The sequence below is a fragment of the Nesoenas mayeri genome (genome assembly GCF_963082525.1).
Source record: "Nesoenas mayeri genome assembly, chromosome: 1".
Classification (NCBI taxonomy): Eukaryota; Metazoa; Chordata; class Aves; order Columbiformes; family Columbidae; genus Nesoenas; species Nesoenas mayeri.
In genome coordinates, this window is record NC_137541.1 from 123,985,354 (window position 1) to 124,009,036 (window position 23,683).

A 23,683-nucleotide genomic window follows, 5' to 3' on the forward strand; every position below is an offset into this window, starting at 1 on the left:
GCTCTCTATGAACAACAAATGTAGCACACAAAAATAAAACCCAACTACAAAACAGAGTTTGTTCCAAATGCTGACAACAGTCCTGCTATAAGATGAAAAATTATTCTGTTGCCTAGTGACATGGCTTTGAAGCAGGAATTAATACTTCTAATACTAATACATCAACAATTCTGCATTTTGTGAACACACAAAGGTTACCACAGGCCACTGTCCCAAAATAGCTTTCTGTGTGCACATCATTATTCCACAATAAATGTGAGGTCATTCAAGGTAGGTTATCACTCAGCCTTAGTCAGTCATGATAATGCCTAGGAATTTGTTATTCCAAAGTAATGTGTTCCTGCATCCATGCTCTATGCTAAAATCTTCTGAACGTGCAAAACTGACCAACTACTCTACAAAAGCAACTTCACAGATTTTCACAGATCTGTTCCTCTTTGTGATCAGCACGACCTGGCACTTCTCCAGCTTAAATACAGAAGTCAAAGCAAAAGGAGTTATGTTACATCAACTCCTGCAGATCTTTTGCAGGCTAAAATGACTAAAAAAAAAGTATTTTTCTCAATTGGTGTGCCATGTCGGCAGCATGACTCACAATCCAGAATTCAATGCAGTGGTTCTGACCGACTGGATCTGAACAGGTCCCAGCACACCCCCTTGATTACCTGCAGAGAGCTGAGTGGGAAAAGGGTTCATTTCTTTGTCCACCATTTTCTGGTATAAAGCTCTCAAGCTGAATGGCTCCACGGTAAAAGGTAATGTTCCAGTCAACATTGCGTACATGTTCACCCCACTAAAAGAAAACACAGAGAAAAAGAAACCAAAATGTTCAGGAACAAGGAAAAAATTTAGCTTAGGTTTTAGTGACTGTACTTCATCTTTAACGTCTGACATTAACCAGGCTCTCTCTTCTGTCGCACCCAATAATTTGGGCAAGAATTCCCAGAGTTTTGCTCGTGGAGGGTCACACAATGTGTATGACATCAGTTGGAAGCCACAGAACTGAGCCCAGATCTTGGGCAACTCCTGGGCTAAATGCCACCCCACAAGTGAGTCTCTCCTCAGGCTGCACGAACACACGGTGTTTGGAGGCCTCATCCTGGTGCTGCCCCGGCTGTGGAACAGCTGCCTGCACCAACGGGAACATGGCAGGTCCTGCTGTAGAGCCCAGAGGTGACCTCCACCATCTCTGGTGCAGCCCAAAGATCAGGTGCAGAACAATTACATTTTTCAGAGTAGAAAACTTACTGCTTGTTTATGCCCAGCCAAGTTAGGGATGAAAAGCGTGTTGGGCATTCTTGTTCTTTTTCCTTTTAAAAGGGCTTTAAATTCAATTTGAGTGGAATTCCTCCCTTTTGGGAATTTGTTTCCCCAGTCTGCTGAATACACATATGTGAACAAAAAGAAACCAAACCGGTGTGCTATCATGAACTGTGATCACAGACACCATTTGTTCAGCTATGAGGAAGGGTAAGAGTTAACCGTATTTTCTTTTTTTAAAAAACAATTATTTTTAAAAAGAGGAGGTCTTTATTACTGGATAAATTTAAATGGTTTACAAGAATGACTGTGCTCTGTTTGCCCATGTTCTTCAGGGCTGGTACCCTCACCCTGGATGTGGACGGATGGCCCACTGCTGGAGTGAGAAGTTCAGAAGCCATACAATGATTGAGCTGTCGGTCTTCTAGGAGGGCAGACTGCAAATTAGGCTTCAGCCGGGGAAGTTCTAAAGAGCCTTGAAGTGCAACAGGGAACTCACCTGGTCAAACTGAGAGATTAATTTGACCCAGGTCCTAGTCTGATACATAAACTCTGGCCAACCTTTCTTAGCAGTAGTAGTGTTTTTCCAGCACTTCACATTTTCCAAGCAGTACTGTAATTCTGTTATTTCATTGAAATTTATACAAATGTTTATATCCCCACTTGGTGAGGGAAAATCTGTCAACATTAAAGCAAAAGCTAAAACTCGACTTATTTCAGCTAATGCCTCTCCAGGACTGACAAGGATGACTGACATGTCCATGGCCAATAGGAGGGTAGTGGGAGATGCACAGTCTACAGCAGCACTGCAGACAAATTAATTGTCTCCACAACATCTCTGTAGCTTCTCCTGCCTCTGGCACCAGGGACTTCTGTCTGTTCTTTTGCCTGAACACTAATAAGCTCACAAAAGCTTACATGTTTTCTGGCCATTTTTATTTCCCCTTTAAAAACCATGCTTTAAAAGTGATGACTTGACTTCATATTGCATTTCTTGTCAGACTTGACTGTGGATAACACCCAGAGCCCACGTGAATGCTTGAGGATCCTTTGGAGAAAACAAAAAAAGCTGTTGGCCCTCTTGTGCCAAAGCCATGTCTTCTACTGTGTCTGAACATGATTGATCAACAGCTGTGCTTTACTGCAATCTCTTTATGCTATATGTTCTAGCAAGCTATATATAGGTACATAAAAGATCTATTTCAGAACACAATATCTGTGCAGCTTAGTTCAGAGAGTCATGCTAATGAAACAGATTTTCTTGCTCAGAGTAGCCAAGTACATGAATAATGTTTCTCATTTGAGCAATGGGTTATGATGACAGTAATAACAATTATAAACTAGAGAAGTAACTCACATGGACCAAACGTCTATTTTGGGCCCGTATTTTTTCCTTGCCAGAAGTTCAGGGGCTGCATATGCTGGGCTCCCACACTGGGTGCTGAATGGATCAGAATAACCCAAGATGCCTGCACAGTTGCTCAATCCAAAGTCTGTGAAAGGCACAGAGACAGAGTTATGAAAGAGACAGATACAGCAAAACCGCGCTAGAACACAAGGAAAAAAAGCACATTTTTTCCCAAAAGCTAAGCAACGAACTGCCTAAGAGAAAAATCATGCACATGCAAAAATTCTATAAAATTTGTTTCTCTGAGGTGCTAAATAACCAGAGATTTCCCCAAAAAATAGAAAAGACTTAGAATATGTACAATTATCAATTTTATACACAAAGCAACTACATTTCCCTTGGAACTGAATGGCAACAACTGGAACTGAGATTGTCCTGGGCACTACATGATGTGGATGAGAAAGAAAGCCACTTCAGGCTGTCATGGATCCCATAGTATTGTAGTATGTTATGTAGAGGCCAAAGTTGGGACTTCTTCAATGTTTTCCTCTAAATTGTGTAAATGAGCCATCAGATATAAGATGAGGTGGGGAGGGGGTTGCTTTCTGGGTCTACTGTGGTAATGCACAGACGCAGAGGGTTGCAGAATCAACATTTCAGCTCCGAAACAACACAGGGACATATTGGAGCAAGAAGAATATGTTGATTTGGCTCCCCCCTCTCTGACTTCTGCCTTGAATTACTGTATTTCTGGTCCCTGGGTGTATCTGACATTCTTTTGCTGGCAATAACAATGAGGGACCGGCAAAGCCTGGCACCATGAGCTGATGGGAGCCAAGAGGCAGCCTCTCCGCACCGAAGGAGGCTGTGGTTTCCCAAGTGCTCTCAGCAAACCCAAGCCCAGGCTGGCGCCGAGAAGGGTGTTCCCAAAATCTCCCCTGTCTGTTCCAGCGCTGGTATGGCTGCAGGCTCAGCTGGGTTTAGGGAAGAATCTTAAAATTTAAACCACTAAGCAAGGAAAGAAAGGCAGGCAGAGTCTCACCAGTGGCAGAAGCAGCTGGAGGCAACATGTGCAGCCAGAGGAGCACAAGCCCACCCTGCCTCGTGGTAGTCCATGGTTGGCTTGGGAGAAAGCAATTATGAAACCACAGCTGACATGGAATGTGAGGAGAGGTTGCAAAGGGTCTTCAAAGTAAAGTCGAACAACTTGATGTGATAAGGGGAAGAAGCAAGACAAGCTCACAAGGAGGGGGATGACACAGGCAAAGCTGACAGGCTGGGAGAACAGCCTTTGCTGCAGGGCAGCACATGCAGAAGTAGTGGATCTAGGGAAGTCGCTATCAAAGATGTTCACATTTATTAATAACTTGTTATTGATGGCAGCTGCAACAACAAAAATACTGCTATTAAGAACACCGACATCTAATTCCTTGCTTTTTTTTTTTTTTGATCCAGTCTTCTAAAAAAATCCCAGAATGCATGTGTTTAAAAAGAAAACGGACTTATACAGAAATGAGGCAGTGAGGAGAAGCAGAACACTGAATCCTCTTCCTATAGAGCGGTGTCTTGCATCCATGCGTCTCGTAAACCTGCATATTTCTGGGTGTTCCACCCACCTGCCTGGATGGGCTAAACCCAACACATCTTGCAGGTCAAATGTAGCAGGCAACTGTTGAGCCCATAAAAACTCTCCCTCCACAGAGTCATTAATTTTAATCTCTCTCCCTTATTTGCCTACTTATTTGCATAAGACTTGAAGTAATGGCGTGCCCTTTAGCTTTTACCCCCATATGAAATTTGGCTGAAATCAGACAGGAGTTCTGCAAGGTATCAGAAGTGCCCTGCCAGAGTGGTCACATCAACCTTGTTCCCTTATAAAACCAGGTGAAAAAATTATAATGCTTTAAAAAAAAGCAATTATAAAGATGACTATGTGAGTTGGAGTGCCCAAATGACTTCACAGAGCTTTCCACTTGACTGGCTGCATCTCCAAGAGCGAGACAAGCACAAGAGAGGCAAGAATCACTATATTTAAATATCCAAAGAGGCTCAAAGGGGGTTTGCTGGAGAATATTGTCAAAGCGGAAGGAAGGATCGAGACAATTTCCTTGCCTCTGATGGGAAACAATTGTCTCTGGACACTGCTTAATCATCTCTGCTAGATATGTATTATCTCTGGGGCTTATACAAATACTTCTGAGAATCCCTTTACTTCATTAATGTATTTACTAGCTATGGCCCGAGATAGGTTATGTCAGCTGTAAAAGACTTTTTAAAACTTCTAGAAATAACATCTCCACACAGTATTATCCATGGTGTTCACCCTGCTATGTCATACCACCTCAAGATTACTTGACTGTAATATAATCCTTTTTAATCAAATTATATAAGGGCTATATTCTGAGATAGTGTAAATCACCATCCTTTTATCATTATCAATGAAGGTATACTCTAGTGGAGGTTTTCACTATCTTATTTGCTTAAACTATAAACATCTTATTCACTTTTTTCAGCTCATGCCTTTAATCTAGGCTGGTATACTCATTTTTTCTAGTGCTCGTTGAAATGCAGAATGCATGCAAATACATGCATATTGGGGACAGGGATTTTGTTGTGAAAGAAATGGGAATGTTGTTATTAACACTGTGGCAGCACATTGTGATCGCAGTGTGACTTTTGCTAAGGATGCACTGCTGATCTTGATAAGAATGATATTACCACCAGCTCTGATAATTTCACTGCCATTCCTGCCTCTGTCTCGGGCTTCCTCTCAATAAGCCAAGCTAATTACAGAATTCAGATCAAAGGCCACACGTGGTTTTCCAAAGTAAATATTATGACATGGAAACTCCACCACCCCCACTGCTCATACTGTGCGTACTCTCGAAGTATCGCATTACACCACTACTCTTTAACGCCTCCAGGAAATCAACATTAAGCTATGGATATATGGCTATCTCCAAAGCTGTGACAGTTAGAATAGGGACAGAGTTATTAAATAGCAGAAGCCTTAGCACCAACCTCATGGACAAGTTTGAGCACCAGAGATCCACAGTGCTCAGCAGAGCTATGTACGTATTGGCAGGGTCCTTTTGGTGGTATCGGTCCTTGAGCAGGATGCCAACGACTTGGTGTGGCCCATGAGTGGCTTTTCATAGCATCTTTATCAGACACCTACCACCATGGGTTGGTAGATGAAGAGAAGTGAAGCATTTCCAGCATTTCCTATCCTGATGTTCTTAGATTTGAGACTTAACAGACAGCTAAGAATAAGGCCACTTAACACAGCAAATGAATTTTTCTAATAATACTATCTAAGAACAAATTATAAACCACCTTGTCACAAAATTCTTTATCAGATATTGTCACGTAGCTAAGAAGTGTAACAAAAGCAAGGTGCTATTAAGCAGCTGGGTGAAAAAAAGGACTCAAGTGATTCAATTCCCATTGAAATCCATGAAAGTAGGGACTTTCAATGTCACTTCCTTCATTTCACCTTCTCTTTTTTGGGCCCGGGTTTTTTTTGCGGTGGGTTTTTTCTCTTTTTTGCGGTGGGTTTTCTTCATTTCACACTTATTACAAGAGCAACATTTCTATTAGGTACTCATGTGTTTGCAGCTGCACAAGACACGGAGACCAAGCTCCCACCCCAAAGCAGTTAATGTGAGCTGTTTTTGTAGCTTCAAGTCTCTTCTCCCAAGTAGCAAGTGATAGGACAAGAAGAAATGGCCTCAAGTTGTTCCAGGGAAGATTCAGGTTGGATATTAGGAAAAAATTCTCCACAGGAAGGGTCGTCAGGCACTGGAACAGGTTGCCCAAGGAAGTGGTGGAGTCACCATCCCTGGGGGTGTTTAAAAGGTGTTTAGACGAGGTTCTTAGGGACATGATTTAGTGCTAGTAGGACTATGCAATAACACAACAGACCCATCAGGTTTCTAGAAAAACAGCTACATAAATATTGTACTAAGTGCTGAAAGAGCTGAGTGAGGGAACAGGCAGGGAGGAGAAAGGAATAAATTATCTGGCCCATTCTACCAGCCACAGACAGGTGCTAGAATATTGTCCTTGTTCTGGGAAACCCTGGTGGTAAGGTAAAGCTGCTTGACAACTCCAGCACTACTGCGACCACCCGGAAAAGAGGTGTTGGTGAGGAGAGGTTGCCCAGGGACCTGAGGCTGGGTTTGGTGGCCCCCGCTCCAGCGTTCCCCACAAGCACAGCAGGCAGAGCACGAAGAACAGAGGCACTGCTTCTTCAGGGTGAGCAACCAGAGGTCACCAGCATTGCTGTCGAGATACAGCATGAGCTGGCTGATATTAAATCTGTTTTTACTTACAGCAAAATTATTACTAATAAAGCAATCTTTATTTTTCTATAACATACCCAGCTGGATGGTGGGATTTAATTGCTTTGTTTTAAAATACATACTGTGTACAATCTGCTTTGCTTAAAACATCAGGCTGCAGACCTGAGGACAATTTATTTCAATGCTAGCAAGGCTACAGAAGATAGAACTGTCTCTTTTCTCTATTCTTCCCACACCACCCACTGCGAGGAGACCTTTCTATGCAACCGAAGCAAATGAAACTGCAGGAACAGTTCTGAAGTCATTTTTTTCATGTGAGTTTTAATTGTACATGTATCATGTGATTAGGTCTGGGTTTGGATGTCAAGTTCACATACTGTTGCGTAATCAAACACCCAATAACAGGAAAGTTATAGAAATCCTTTATCAGATGTTCGGATAGAACTGTTGCAAACCATCTGGTCTCACTTATCTGCTAAATCAAGATAATGGGTGGTATCCATCATTACTAATGAATGATTCATGGTAACATATCGGTATCCTCTTGACCCATAGCTGAGGTAATGCAGAGTTCTCTTTTGCTATTATTTTCCCAGAGTCGGCTGGTTCGCTGCAAAATAATGACTAAAAGTTGTGGTAGTATTTCCGAAGACTGAATTCCCTAGGTAAATTTTTAGTATTTCAGATTTCATTAACAATCCTCCTCTTGTTTGTCTGGATATGTATGTGCTTTATACATTACAGTGAGTGCTCATTTGACCTGAAAGCTGTGTTTTTCATCACTTTTCCAATTATGAAACCTTTTGAAGAAAGTCAGTTGAGTTTTTAAGTCTGCAACCACAGACACTGCTGTTGGCAAAAGTGTAGGCATGGAGATAAATACAAACAGATGTTTCGGGGTTTTTTTATGAAGGGCATGATTTCTTTTCAATGCCCACATTAGCATTAATGGGCGTTACGCAAAGGCAGTGAGAGACTATACCCACCGATGATTAATCTAAAATGTCTGCACAAGTTGAATGAATAGAGCACTGCGTACAACTGATACCCAAATACAATTAAGAGTCTAACATTGATTTTTTTTTATTTTTTAACGGCCCTCTAAACCAATTTTGTATTGGCTGCTGGAAGCAAATTTAAGAATATAAATATAGGACTAAATTTTGCCAGCTGCTAAAAATGTGTGTAACTCCCACAGACTTCAGCGGAAGCATATGCATATGGGGGCAGAATCCTACCCTTAGTAAATAAGAAATTATCAGGATAATAAAATAAATGACTTCTGTGGTGTCAATCCTTTAATTCTTTACAAAGTTCCCAGTTTGAATATGAAACCTGTTGGTTAAAAGATGAAGGATTATGCCCATACCCAGATAAAGCTGAATTATTTGGAACATTTTTTTCACAAGAAGCTGTCAGGAACAGCTTGATTGCTATCTATGCTCTCCCAGCTCCTCTTCGCAGCAACATTAGCAGTTGTCACATGGAGGATTATGAAGTCTCAGAAACTCTCTGTATATAACTACCAATTTTAATTACTGGAATTGCCAAACTGGTTTCATACCAATAAGCTTGATATTGTTGTCTTCATCTAGCAACAGATTTTCTATCTTCAAGTCTCTGAAAGAAATAAAATATTTTGAGTGAGCCTCCAAAATAATGAAGCCACTTACCGTCACTCTCATCAGTGTATTTACAAGATTCATATATAATAACACATATAATGAAAGCAGCACACACAGTTCCACATCCAGAGCAGAAAGCCCCATACATTGTTTCCTCTCCAGAATTACCAGTGCTTTCATACACAGTTTCACACCTATTCTTCAGGCACAAAATAACTTTATAAACATTTGTCAGTACATCCTGTACTTAATCAGGTTCTTCAAATTTCTCCCGTACTTAAAAATTTGCAGAAATGTTATACATTGGAAATATTTCAAATATGGTTTTGGAACTGGAGATCACTTTCTCATCACTCTTCAAAACCAAAGGCTCTTCACTGGCTGCAGCTGAAGAATAAACCTTCTTCTGTAGAGATCTGAGGACTCAAACATCTGGTTGTTGTCTACAAGGGAGACCAGACTCAGCCCTCCCTGGTGACGAGGCACCCAAACTCCCTACAGAGGTGGTCAGCACTGGTACTCTCACATGCTAGAGGGGAAAAATGAGGCTGCAGGATTGAAATGACTTGCCCGATGCCATCCAGAAGGCCAGTAACAAAGGCAAGAGAAGACATCACACGCGTTTTCTGAGTGCCATGTTAGTACTTTCTCCACTGTGCCATGCTGCCCAGCCCCACAGAACCACTGCACGGAGCGGGGCTGGGACCAGTTTTGGGGGAGAGAGGATAAAATTGTGGTGTCCCCCTACAAGATGGCCAACCCTCCTTCTGACAAGCATGTCAACACATTGTTCACTTCACATGTGCCCTTTCATCATTAAACAATGTGGTCGTGCTTTCCTAAATCATGTTCTACCCAAGAAAAATATCCCAGAGGTTATGCCTCCACACCAAACAAAAACACCCCCGAACTCCAAACTGTACAGACCAAGCATTAAACAGAACATGAAGAAATCATTTAGGTTGCTACATTACTTGTCTGTGACTTCCGGCAGTTGGCTGTGTCTTTATCACAATAATTATTTTCCCTATCCAGAAATAAAATATTTCTAACAAATAGCATGCTGGGATTGCAATAGCTCAGACGGGCAGCAATGCTTCTCCCAGCATGCCTCAGAAAAATCTGGATAATATAGCCATCAGCTATAATTATGGGAAGTCGGTGACATCCATGGTATTTCGCCTTTGTAAGGCAAAAGGAGTAATGAAGGATGTCTCTATTACAGATGAAAATATAAGGCTTAATAAAATAAGACAGGCCAACCAACCAAACCAAACAAAGCACTTTCACAAGAAAGGATCTGGGAAAGAAAGCAAAACAGCTGTGACCAACTCTAAGCCTTTCTTAAATGCTCCCCTCCATTGCATTTTATGCCCATGCTGTGTTTCAAATCAACCTGTGGCAAAAGACTGCTTGCAGGTAAGACACCACTTGCTTCATCAATACAACCACAAGCACCTTCTTGGAATTGAACAGATGTTTCTGCATCCCTCTGAGCAATTCTTGAAGATTTTCTTTCCTCCACATGTAAAAAGAAATAGAAGAAATACTACATAAATCTACTAAAGGAGAGTATTTTGCAAATTTGAGGTGTTCAGGGGAGATATCCAGCTTTCTTTGAGTGTCCAGCCAAATAGCAGGCTTCCTAAGGCAAGGACTGTGTTCTGTGCTCAGTGGTGAAACACATCAGCAACCGTCCCCTTCACAGAGAGGTAACGTAACTCAGTCAATAAAGCGAGAGACAGGAGGAGGGGGTTATATTCCCTCCTCTGGCAATAACCCAGTGTGATGACTTGAGCAAACCAGCCACCTTGAAAGTGTCAGCCAGTTTCAAATATCACGACAGAGATGGAACCACGCTCGGCTGCATTATGACCAAGATCCAGCCTACAAAGAGCCTGCTTTCCAGCCCTGTTCCTGCAACAAGCACTGGCTCCAGACCATGCACCCCATGAGCCCAGCTGGAATCCACAGCACCCCTTCTCCTCATCCACAGGAGACTCCATGTGTCATGACAGGGCTGCAGACCCACCACCCAGTGTCCTCCAAAGGGAGGTTCTCTTGCAGGACGACCGCTGCCACTGAGAAATGGCCTGATACAAGGAGGATATGCCCTGATGATGGATCCAGACCAACCCACTTCTGCTTCCCTCTACTGCCAAAAAAGGGCTTATTTCTTCAAGTCTCGTGCCTTTATTGCTTGCAGGTGAAGGTTTTCACAGATAGTATGGGAAAGAGGGAAAAAAACATAAATAAAAAAACTAAACTAAACTGAAATCAACACATGGAGCTTCAGCCCATACATCACAATGCTCAGTATGATGTCTCAAAGCAAGAAAAAGGACCATTTGGAAGCTCTGAGTATATTAAACATTATCTAAGAAGAGGCAAGACTTTAAAAACAAAGGCAAGGGAATGGAAAGATGAAAGCTGTAAGTTGAGGAGAAAAGACACACAGACAATAGGAATAATAAATGAGTGATAGAAGGGCTAAAAATAAACATAAGATATTTAAAAGGATCCAAAGTTAAAAAAAAGAACCACTAAAGGTAAATGTTACAGGACATTTTAAAGCTATCAGAGGGATAAAAAAAGTTTAAATATAGGCTCAGTATTGACTGCAATCAGACCTGGTTAATGAAAGATGTTTACCTGTATGCTTATTGCAGATTTGCCAGTAAGTGGTAACTGATAGAATAGTCCATATGCACCACAGTTTTGTCAACCCATGTCAATAATAAAACACTTCTTTTCAGTGTGACACTGGGAGCTGGGACAACAGGCTTTTACTCCTTGATACAACCTAATAAGAAGCTTCCCCATGGACCAGCCTTAGAAACACAAAGCAAAAGCTGTACGAAACCAAACTAAAAATCCCCAGACTAAGCCATAGCTGGAGAACTGCTACTAAACAGATGTGGACCCTTGGGTGGGCACTGGGCAGGACCCCTGGGCTGCCCCATCCCCTGCAGCTGGCTGGCAGTGGGGCAGAGACCACAGGTACCTGCAGTCAGGAAGGACAGCAAAGGTGCAAATAGCATCTTCCTGTCTGGGCAAGACCTGTGGCCATCAGGACAGAAAGGTTATTCAGTAAGTACTTCAGGCAACTTTAACAACGCACCAAATTACCCTCTTTTTAACAAAAAGTGTAGTGGCATAACTCAATTGTATATCTGCTCATCCTACTGAGAGACAGGATCAACTTCCCCAAAGTTCCTAAATGCTTTATTATGTCAGCTCTATCCAATTCAAACTTTAATTATTTTTTACAAAGAGGGGCTTATCTGAGTTGCTGCTTTGTTTGAATGTATGCATTAATTCATTGCAATGGAAAAACTAGCACCATTGCACCTGAAAGCATTAGGGAACCCTGAATTTCACGCACGATATTATAAATGGTTTAACAAATCAAAGCAAACATACCACTTTATTTATTTTAGTCAGCAGAGGGTTTTGCATGTTTTTAATTGCTGCATGCTGCAAGAGAGAATGTGAGTTACCACGTATGACACACACAGCAATTGAAGTCCTTGCTGAAGTCAATGGGAAGACCCAGAGCACTGAACATCAATTGAACATCAGGAACACATGCTGGTCACTGTAGACTCAAAGGCCCTCACAGTTTTGCATGTGGTGTGCACTTCTTGGTGCGTTCCTGGAGCTGGACACAGCTGCTTTGTGACTGGAGGGGCTGGGAAGAACTCCCTTATGCCAGCAGCACATGCTGCTGTGTGGCCTTGGGGCGGGCAGAAGAAATGCAGTTGCTGGACACCTTCAGTTTCCCTCCTTGAAGTAAATCTGATCTTGTTCCTCACTGTCACAGCTCCTCAAACAACAGGACTAAAGGATTTTTTTTCCTCCCCTTAAGCAAATTTCTGGCATTCATTGCCAAAAAAACTTTAAAATATGCTTAGTGATTACATACTAAAGAAACAACAAATTCTACCTTTTCCTGAGGGGTTAGTTCTGTGATGCTGAGAGTTTCTAACTATGGTACAAGTTAGTCAAATCTATGAATAATGAAGACAGTCAAGAAAGATCAAGCTGCCTTTCCACAATGTGGAGAATCAGCATATATTTATGCCTTGTCAGCTAGTGAAGCTAGCAGCATGCAGTTAGCGTTCCCTGTATTGGAAAATAGGCCTTCTTCATGGGATGGTTTACAGAACCACAGAATGGTTGGGGTTGGAAGGGACCTCTGTAGATCATCTAGTCCAGCCCACCTCCTAAAGCAGGTTCACCCAAGAGCAGATTGCACAGGAATGTGTCCAGGCGGGTTTTGAATGTCTCCAGAGAAGGAGACTCCACAACCTCTCTGGGCAGCCTGTTCCAGTGCTCTGGCACCCTCAAAGTAAAGAATTTTCTCCTCATGTTTAGACAGAACCTCCTGTGCTTCAGTCTGTGCCCATTGCTCCTCATCCTATTGTTGGGCACCACTGAAAGGAGTCTGGTCCCATCCTCTTGACATCCACCCTTGAGATATTTGTAAACATTGATGAGATCCCCTCTCAGCCTTCTCTTCTCCAGGCTTGTTGGGGAGTTTGTTTTGCTGTAGGCGGGGCTGATTTGTCTCTGGCTTTGCTTAGAGCTTCCCAGACCACTTTGGAAACCCTGACTCCAGCCAGTGACACTCACAAGCAACACAAGCCTGCTCCACCGAGAGAGCTACCCCAGGCTTCAGCTGTTAGCTCGGCCTGCTTTTGAAAGCAGCTTATTCAGTGCCATTGCAGGCATCAGACAGCAAAACTGAAGTTCTTGCATTTCACACTTTATGTCTTGTCTGGGGGAGGAGGGATGAGAAGGAAGGTTTTACCAGCAAGCAGCTGCAAAGCAGCAGTGGTTGGCTCCTGTCTCCTGCATCTGATTTGTAATCAGAGCAGCATAATGAAAAAAAATCACTCCTTGACTACCAGCCCACTTTCTAGCCCCATGCAAGAGCCGGGGGTGAGCTGAAAAGGTTGCAGAGATTTGGGTTCATCATCTCGTCAATACACATTTTGAAGGCTTTGTTATCAAAATATTATTTATTGAGGCTGATTCTTCTATCAGTCACATCACTGAATTCAATGTGGCTGCCTCTGTAAAAGAGGAATTCAGTCTATTGTCTTCACTAAAACAATGTTTAGTTTGTTTACAGCAGAGTACTCCAAGAGAGAATGCCCAAAGGTAATTTTAAAATCTGACATAAAATAGAAAGACAAACCAGCTTTGCACTTCAAAAGAAGAATTTGGTCTGTAGTGCAGGATCTGTCATAAATATTGCATCAGCAGCCAGACTACTGGCACTTAAAATTAATAGGATGGAAGTTATCAAAGCCAACATGTCGAAAGTAGCAGGTACCACGGCAGGAATCCTGTAGCACCCTGAGCAACTGGATCATATGGCACCACCTTACACTGCTAGGGAAAGAGATTGTGGAAAAATATATAAACTCTGCTCAAAACCTCAGGTCTTTCAAGCTCCTGATCTGCTTTTAATTACAAAATGGCAGTGGAAGGTACAAATATGCTGCCACGAAGACAGAAAAAGGGGGAATACAGAAAGCTATCTTTGCAACCAATACATTATTAAATTCTTTTCTGACATTCTGACAGTAATTGCACTGAATGGGATTGAATTTTGTTAAAATTACTTTAAAAGGGTTGTTGAGAATTTCCTGTGGGATGCAGTGGCAAGCACCAAGGCTTTCACTTCATTTTCCCTGTTGTCCTTATGCTCCCCAGGGACTTATTGTTCATCCTGCTTTTTGACAGCGTGAAGGCCTATGTAAACACCCTCTGAAAAGAGAAAGCTTCACCAGATACTGCCATTTGGTTTTGTTTTCCTCTGTCAGAGGGAAAGATAAATATTCCTACCTGATTCACAGCTGAGCTTGTTGCAAGTATATTTTTAGCCACCAACCATCTCTTCTGATAGAGAGAATGAAACAAATGATTATGTGCAATTATATGAAGAATAGTGGCATTTCTTTTTCCAGTGAGCGGCCAAGGAGTCCTGAAACCTGGACACTCCTCACCAAAGATGCAGCTCCTGTACTCAGGAACGTGCAGTCTTCATCCATCATAGCAGATGAAATGTTTATAATTCGATATACACCTACACAGTCAAACCTGAGTATTTTTTGTTTTAACTTCTCTAAATAAATGAGGTTTCTTGAAGTTTTTTAATTTTAGGCTGTTTGCACATTGGTGTCCCTTAAAAGAGGCATTTCCATTGAGTTCAGGGTCCCACCTCTTGTCCAGAGTGTTCTTCTGCCATGACAAGTAAGTCATGACAGTAAGTCATGAAGTTTAAAGAATAATATTAATCAAATAATGTAATCAGATTTCATGCAACTTATTTAATCTGGCTTTTTTTCATCCTGAGTTATGGAACAGGACAAGTATTGTTCCCTGAATGATGCAGACAAAACTGCTGGTGACTCACAATAAAATAGCCAGTGAACACTTCCAATGTGAATGATGAAAGCATTTGGAGAGAGAAACAGCAGACTGCCTTCTGGCCTAGGATGCCATGTTTTGTTTCACACACAGTGAATGTGAACACCCACAGATCACCACGTAGATGAAAGTGCTGTTATTTTTACCTGTTTTAAAAATAACAACAATAACAACAACAGAACATTGCCATTTTATCCAGGGTGAGAATGAATCAGATTTCTGCACTATTTTTCCCCCTCTTCAGGTGCCGCACGAGTAGTCTTTTTAGAGTTGCCACAGTCAAAAGCCTGAGATGCTGAAGGACATCTCCTGGGGTAACTATTATTCTTCCTTCCTCTCTTGCTTGCAGAGAGTCAGAAGAATAAATCTGGATCACTCCAGCAGTGTTTTTCCTGCATCTCTAACACTGTTCTATAGACTTTGTTTGCAGAATAAGTCAAGACATTGAATGGTTAAGCTAGAGAAAATACTTCCAGATATACTTACTGCCTGTGATTCTGACAAATTTTAACAGTTTAAGCAGAACTGGACATGCTCATTATCTGGATGAAAGAATCCCAAGGATGAGCGCTGCACTGTGCTGCGATTTGAGAAATGGAGTGGATGGAGTACACTGCTGTTGGGGTAAGGATTAATCCAACACCATGGGGCTGGACGGAGAGAACTCAGCTGCCAGATGCAGCAGAGCATATCAGTTATTTCCAGGGCTGCTTCCTCCCTCTGCTCATGAAGGTCCCTGGGCTGCACTTATGTTTGCAGAGGCAGCAGCGAGAAGAGGGGGTGAGGGCCAAAATGGCCTCGAGCACACAAGCATCCATACAGGAACTCATCCTCACCTTCTCTCTGGATCCCAAAGCCTTGCCTTCTTCCCACCACAGTAGCCTGTTGATTCTAGTTTGTACCAAAAGAGCTATTTTAGTACAAAATATGGGGTTGAATCCTCTCTGAAAAAACACAGGGAATCAAAGCCAAATCTATCAACCCTCATAAGTGCTTCGGCCACTATGCAGAAGGCAAATTTTTCAGGGAGAGGAACTGCTGCTGAACTCAATACTGGCTCTCAAAAACCAAATGCATTCATCTTGTTCCTGTCTGGTTTTCTTCTGCCCACCTCAGAAACTTTGACCTTTTTCCTTCCTCTCTCTGTACGTACCGGATATCAATTGATCCCTTAAGGCAAAAAATAGACTTTTTCCTTTTCCACGCTCCAAATCGTGGGGTTAATAATTTAAAGAGGTCAGCAGTTAAGCTGTTGATAGAGAACCTGCAGAATAGATCTGGTGGCTGCTCAAATATTTATATTGCAGTGGTACCATAAATTTAGCTCAAGATAAGACCTCAGTACATCCGAGGTTGTGTGCGCACGTAGCACCTATCCCTAATGGATCACAGGGAACACGCAGAGAGATTCAGGACAAAAAACCACAGTTTTCAGAGCACATGGAGTTCCACCAAGCCAGAGGCACCCAACAGCGTTACACAGCAGTAGGCAGTTCAGCACACAGCTGGGCACAGCTGGAGGAGCTGGCTGTGCGCTGCCTTCATGCAGTTTGCCAGCTGCATAGCAGACCTGTGCATGGGTGTGAACCACAGCTCTCCATCAGAGTCATACACAGTCAGTGCAGCCAAGGAAGTTAAGATCCAGATCCTCAAAAGCGTTCAGGTGTCTAGATCCTACCATGTGCCTGGGTAACCTAAGAGGATGGGACCTACACAACTTGCTCAGCATCATATGGGAAGTATGTGGGAGTCCAGACTTAACACCAGTTGGCCCAAATTTAGAAAGCAGAGCCTCCTTCTTAGACAAGACCCTATAAATACACCGAAGAACGGAAAAAGAGACATAGTGGCTCAGACCAAAGGTCTACCCAGCCCACCATCCCCCCTGTCTCCATAGCAGCCAAGAACACATAAGTGGAGAAAGGAACAGGGATATGCAATTCCATGTGGCACCTCCACCTGTACTCTCCTAGCCTCTACCACTTGCTGCTCAGGGACTTCAGGCAGAGGTAGTTACTCCTTATTCAGCAACCCTCTGTAGACTTCTCTCTGATGAACTTGTTTCTCCTTGAGCCCAGGTAAACTTCACAGCATCTTCCTCCTGCAAGGAGATCCACATCCTGCCTATACACTGATTGAACAAAGGTCCTGAAGGAAGAATGCGATGTATCACAACATTCTGCATCTCTCCTGAGAAGACACTGTGAGATGAGCAGCTGCATACTCTGCATTGTCCTGCACAGTAATCAAACTTGTGAGGTCCTGTGGGGGCAATATAAGCAACAGAAAGAGCACAGAAGTAGAAGTAAGTGACTTCTGTGGTCCCATTCAGGCTTTGTCCCAGCTGTGTCACTGCGAGGCTTTGGGCAAATCAGTTCATCTCCCCATACTGCTGTATTTCAACCAGCAAAACAACAGACACAACCACCTCCTCAAAGAAATAGTATAATGATTCATTAGTTAATGCCGGTACAGCGCTTTGAAGAGGCAAAATAGTGCTACTTGCAGGAAAAGAGTCCTAGTTTTGGAAAGCACAGGCTTATCTTTAAGAACATGGAGTCAGCACAGCTCCTGTGTGCTCACCTGGAGCTTTCTGACCTTCTGACATCTACAACACGATCACCTAAACAACATAATGAAGATTAGCCGAAAAAGCTGTCGGGAACATGTTTTAATAAGGAACACTCCTTAACATACAAATAAATGCCAACATACCACTTAGAGGCTCTGAGACAAACTTTACCCAGAGAGGGTTTTTAAGATTACCTGTGAACTACTCCTGCCCGGTGAAGATGTTCAACTGCCAGGATAAGCTGCCGGATATATTTGCGCGCTTCGTGTTCCTCAAGCCTTTTTTTCTCGTAGATCTTGTGCATCAAGTTGCCACCAGGGCACAGCTCCATGACAAGGTAGTAGCTGTTTTCAGTTTCGAGTATATCCAGCAGCTGAGCAATATTTGGGTGGCGGATCATTTGCTGGATCTGCCCTTCCCGTCGCAGATTCTTGGTGACATAAGTGTCCTTTTTGGCTCTTTTCTTGTCAATTACTTTCACTGCCACCTAATAAAAAAACCAGAGGAGAGGGGATTGTTAGCAGTCACACTGATGATTTACTTCTCTAACCTTGTATAAATAACATTTTAAAAAAAGAATCAAAAATATGTCAGTCTCAACAGATACACCATGGTTTCAGGCACAATGGCCCAGGTCAGTGAGACAGCATTTTTCCAGAATCACTGACAATTTCTCTCTTTATTCTCTCGTATGATGACAGACAAAAGTTATTGCAAGGAAACAGGTAACAAAGGAGAGGAGACAAACACATTAACCATACCCAAACAGCACACTTCATACTGGGAATTTATTTTATCTATTTTCCCAGAAAGTCTTCAAGCTGGTGTTTACAAGTTTTAAGCGTAATTTTTGGCTTTTCCTAGTGTTGGATATATGACTTGAGATTATATGCTTCCATGACAAGTTTCTTAAAATATAGCCAAGTGTTAGTTTTGCATGATTAAACAGAATAAAAACATACTACGAAAAACAAAATAATTTTTGTACCACTCTCCTGGCACATTTCTTTTTTCTCTTTTAAAATCTACATGAAAGATGATCTCCTTGTGACGTCTAGAACCGAGCAACTCTGCAAAACCCACAAAGGCTAAACTTTCTTTAATGCGAGTTGTCAGTGGCACACCTGCTCACAGCTGTCCAAGTCAAATGAAGCCCGTCATGAAAGTGCATAATAAAACTAAGGGAACTCTGTACCACAATCTACAACACAGCACATGCTAGTGCCTATCCAAGTGCTTTCTATCTCCTTGTTCTTGCAGAATGCCACATGAGAACAAAAGGATGGGACTGGCTGCAATATCACTCTGTTCTACACTTAAAAAATCTGGTTCCTATTATTGTTTTAATGGATTGACTAAATCAGGGGCGTCAAACTCATTTTTATCAGGGGCCACATCAGCATCACGGTTGCCTTCAAAGGGACGAAAGTAATTTTAGGACTGGATAAATATAACTACTCCTACATTTATGAATAGGAGTATAATATACATATAAGATACGATAAAAGTACCTGCCTTTTTCTGCATGAAATTTATAGACATTTATTGAGATTTCTTATTTAGATTGGGTGCGGCAGACAGACTGGGTGCCCCAGACAAAGATTTAACAGCTTGTGCCAGGCTGAGCAACAAAAGGCTCCATGAAATCCTCCTCCCGGGCTCCTCATTTCCTCAGAGCTCTGCAACAAAGGGAGTTCTTCACCACACACACCCAGACCCCACTGCTCCCCCATCGTTATCCAAGTGACAGCTGCTTGTTTGTCAGGATTAGAGTGGGGGAAAAGTGGTGCTTGGCATTCCTGCCTGACGCTGAATATTACATGATGTGAATGAGTCTTCTTTGCATGGGTACAGTCCCAACAAAACCACAGAAAATGCCACATCTGCCCCCCTAGACAGAGGCACAAAGATGCTGCACCCACATCTTTGCTGTCTGCCTTGATTTGGCCTTGGAGGAACTCCCACATTACCTTACTCATACAACGAGAAGAAATAACAAATGTGGGGAAAACCTCAGAGTTTTATTTACCCCAGCCTTAACACTCAGACAACAGAACAAGCCCAAGAGGCTTCCCTCCACCTCCAGCTTGTACACCATTCCCCTCATGGCTGATGAACTAGCTACTCACAGCAAACTCACTTGCAACTATGGCAAACCCTACTGTGACAATCCACAGCACTGCGGGCTGGTGGCCTTTGGAAACAGGGAGACAAACTTAGTCAAAATGTTTCTGGCTGCCTTCCTGGCTTGAGAAAGTGCCAAGCACACAACAGCCCCCGGCCTGACTAGCCTTACCTATCTTTTTTTCTGCAAGCAAAGGTTAAATTAGTGAATATTTTTGTTTTCCTTTAGAGAACAAAAACCACAAAAAATACGATCTGGAAATATGATAACAAAAATAGATCCATACCCTTTGACATGAATGCCCTGGAATCAAAGTCAAGTTTCATCAGCAGAGGAATTGAAGAATAAAACCACAGGAGTTGGGGCTTCATAGTCTGTGCTAAGAGCCAGAAGTCAGTTATCACTGGGCATGTTATTAACTAGATATATTTCTGCTGCTAAAAGATCATTCTGATTAAATACCCTTGATAAAGAGATAAGGCTGAACACCACACACAAGACAGCCACCTGGGTGAAGCCCTGAGCAGCATCAGACCATAAACGCCTGGAAGCTGCATTCCTGACTAGTCACATTAAAGAAAGATCATTTAGTCATAAGATAAAACAACAGGTAAATTGGAGCTTAACTTCACCATTTTTGAAAGCCCCAGGTGATTCACCAAGGAAACAGTCTTAAATTAGTATGTTCTTCTATATAATAAGGTAGAACTGAGAACATATAGGCTTGCATGGATTATTTAGGCAGAAAACCACAGAAGTCATTCTGGTGAGGACAAACAAATTCATGGGTTACAGAAACATGAGATGCCAGATTGTTTGCTGGCAGCACCACACAATCTCTCCAAAGAATTTTTCAAAAAACCAAAAGAAAAAAAGCTGATACTTTCCACAGCTGCAGGATACAAAACATGGAGTATTAACAGTATGGTGCAGTAATCTGTTACCCATATTGATAAGTCATCCCCAATTCATTGACCAAAAAAAGCACTTTACTACACATGTACACATCTGCTGCCCAGGCTGAGCACAGCTGTGGAGATGGGGCAGTCAACTGAACCAAAAAGACAGAGCCAACTACGTGACTACCTGATAACTTTTTTACTGTCACAAAGAATTAGCTTTCTGTGCCTTAGGGACAAATTTTCTCCTTGATTTTGACAGATACTTGGTCAGGTATCCTACCTATCCCACAAGACTAGCGAAGCTGCTTTCAGAGCCACCCCTGACTCCAAGCTACCTTGCTCCCTTCAAGGCCTCTTGCATCGGGTCTGGAGAGATCCACCAGCACAGCTGACAGAGCTGACAGAAGCGGAAACAACAGTTTTGTTTTGGCAACAGCCTTACATAGGGGAAAAGAGAAGACTGAAAGACCAGGCAAGGCTAGGACAGACTTGCACGTCCCACAGTAGGTAGGAAACCAGCTTCATGTGATATTGCTTGCTCCTGGGACAGATACACATGGGACTTGGCATCCTCTCCCAGGTCTGTCCTGCAGCACAGGGCACCCCGGAGAGATCACAGAGAGATGCCCACCCACTCTCCATCTCAGGAACTATTGAAGAGCCAGGGTCTTTAAAGAAACCCCTCTGTATCTATCTATCTACCTCCTTGTACTCAGTGCTGGTGAGGCTGCACCTTGAATACTGTGTTCAGTTTCGGGCCCCTCACTACAGGAAAGACACTGAGGTGCTGGAGAGAGTGCAGAAGAGGGCAACGAAGCTGGGAAAGGCTCTATGTATGCATACACGTGAAAGTTTCTATTCCTTCAGAAGGAAAATGCATTCAGCAGAGAAAACACTAGATGTTAGATAACCATAAAATAAACGCATTTGAGCTTTCACAGCCTGCCCAAGACATGCCAGTTATTTAGTCTTCCTCTCCCAAGTTTCAAGCACAGGCTCTTTGTCTCTGCATCATGCTTATCTCCTGACTTGCATTCTTGGCCTATATTGGCACAGAAATAAAAAAATAAAGGATAAAACAAGTAATTACTCTGTGAATATGTTGCGACAGTGGCTCTTGACACTCAACACTTTGCTTTTGGCTAAACCTTTGCTGTGTAAATAAATGAATGGTTTAGGTTATTCTGTGTTATGAGATACAAAGATGAGTAATAGGACATATTTTTGGTTCCTGAGTCCTAGAATTATACTGTTGGAATGAATTACTTTCCTGAAGTTTATGGTGTGACACATCATATGAGCAATTGCTGCTTTTCTCGATCGTTGCACTAAAATAGTTCAAGTTGGGCTAAAGCACACTGAAGCAGAGGTGAGGGGGAAGCACAAGCACCCCTCTTCTCCCCAGATCCTTGGAGGAGACAGTGACATTGGTTACTGAACCAAGCGGCTAAAATACCATCAGCAAATACAGGCACGTGTCATCACCCAAACAAAGGCATACATTTGACACACACGGGCGGAGGATTTTTGCCAGCTGGTGTCTTAGGAGGGTTTGTGAATCTGCAAGAGAGAGAGGCGGAGGGGTGGAGCTGACTGGCACCAAACTGCACAAAAGCAGTCACAGCAAGGCCCTGGGAAAAAGCAAGAAGAGACAGTTTAAAGGACCAAACGTTGCCTGGAGAAGTCTGGGAGCCAGGACTTCGGTTGCTAGATCGCTGCTGCATCCAGAGAAAACACATTTGCATCCTCCTTGTAAACAGTCACGCCTCGATGTATGAAATTGCAACAAAGCATGGCAAGTGGCTCACACACATCCTAAGGATGTCCCAGCATAGCATTCATGTGCCCATGCAAGAGGCACATTTCATGGTGGACAGCTTCCCAGATCTGTACCCCGACAGCAGGCCAAGCCCACGGCAGGTCTCCCTCTACCTAGCTCTCCCTGGTGAATCTCAACCTTCAACCAGTTCAGATTCCATCTGAATAAAAACCATGTAATAACCACATGTCCAGCAGCGACTTCAGTCACACGATATGTTAGCACTCAGGGAACCCAGGTCCGAGTTCAGCTTCGGGTTTCTTGCTCACCAGATCTGGATGTCTTTGCACAGGCTGTCTCCTGGCAGAAGAAAACACCTCAATGGCAGCAAGCCCTCCTGATTGCCAGAAAATGGGTTTTTGCAATGGCCTGTTTGCCAAGTCGAAGTTAAGATGTTTTGAACAATACATCAGATGCTTGCAATAACATCTGGAAGAATAACTTCATAGCAATGGCCCTGCCTGGCAAATAATGTCATAACACGTTTAACTTTACAGAGAACAGAAGACTGCACGTGACCTTGCAAAATCAGGGTATGACATTTTGAGGACTTTTTAAGAGTTTTCTCCACTTACCCAACCACCTGAATTGTTTCCTTCTGCAAATTCTTTCCTAACTTTAAATAAGAGGAAGGCAGCTCCTGCAGAGCTCTGCCAAAGGGAGCTCCAGCTGAACTGAGAGGAAACGGGATTGAATAAGAATCCAGCAAGCACTGTGGGATTTGGCCAGGAGAACAACATAGCACAAGAGAAGTCACTTCAATTACTGAAGGGATTATTCAACTATTGGAAGGACAACCCCCCTGCCTTTTTTTTTTCTTTTTAATTCTCCTCCTCTTTTTGTTTTTGCCAGAGTCTACTTCTGGCAGATCTGCTGGAGATGATGCCAAGCCAGGCAGCAGTGCTGACTCCCAGCACTGCCCTGGGCCATGGGAGCCCTGGTGCACCCTGAACATTCAGATGAAGTTCAGAGCTGCGGGCTACAAGGTGCAGCTCGGGGGACGTCAGTGGAAAAGCCTGAGACTTGGATTTCTGCACCTAACTTTGCTGTCTGGTTTAAGCCTAGCCAGGAGAATGAGACGAAGAGCCAGACCAAGTATGCAGTTTATAGCCATCATTAGTGCAAGCCTATCTCTAGCTCTTTTTTAAGTGCCCAGGATGACTTACTCAATGAATTCATTTTCTTTTCTTCTTTTCAGTGTCTGGCATCACTTGTAGCTTGCTTTGTATTTACCACTGTTCTCACCACAAAAATCTGAGCTTAGTTTTCAAAACTGGCTGGCCATTT

General features: G+C 42.8%; 1 protein-coding gene across 1 annotated transcript in view; it reads right to left on the reverse strand.

Moving 5' to 3' along the window:
* Positions 1-23,683, reverse strand: part of HUNK (hormonally up-regulated Neu-associated kinase) — a gene marked incomplete at its 3' end in the record, with an annotated part of 57,523 nt that overhangs the window by 19,951 nt on the left and 13,889 nt on the right. Inside the window, exons 2-5 of the mRNA XM_080353577.1 lie at positions 17,745-18,037; positions 8,477-8,532; positions 2,618-2,753; positions 666-793 (exon numbers count right to left, since the gene is read on the reverse strand). Coding sequence (XP_080209703.1) covers positions 666-793; positions 2,618-2,753; positions 8,477-8,532; positions 17,745-18,037 — 613 coding nt within the window. The remainder of the gene's footprint in view (positions 1-665; positions 794-2,617; positions 2,754-8,476; positions 8,533-17,744; positions 18,038-23,683) is intronic.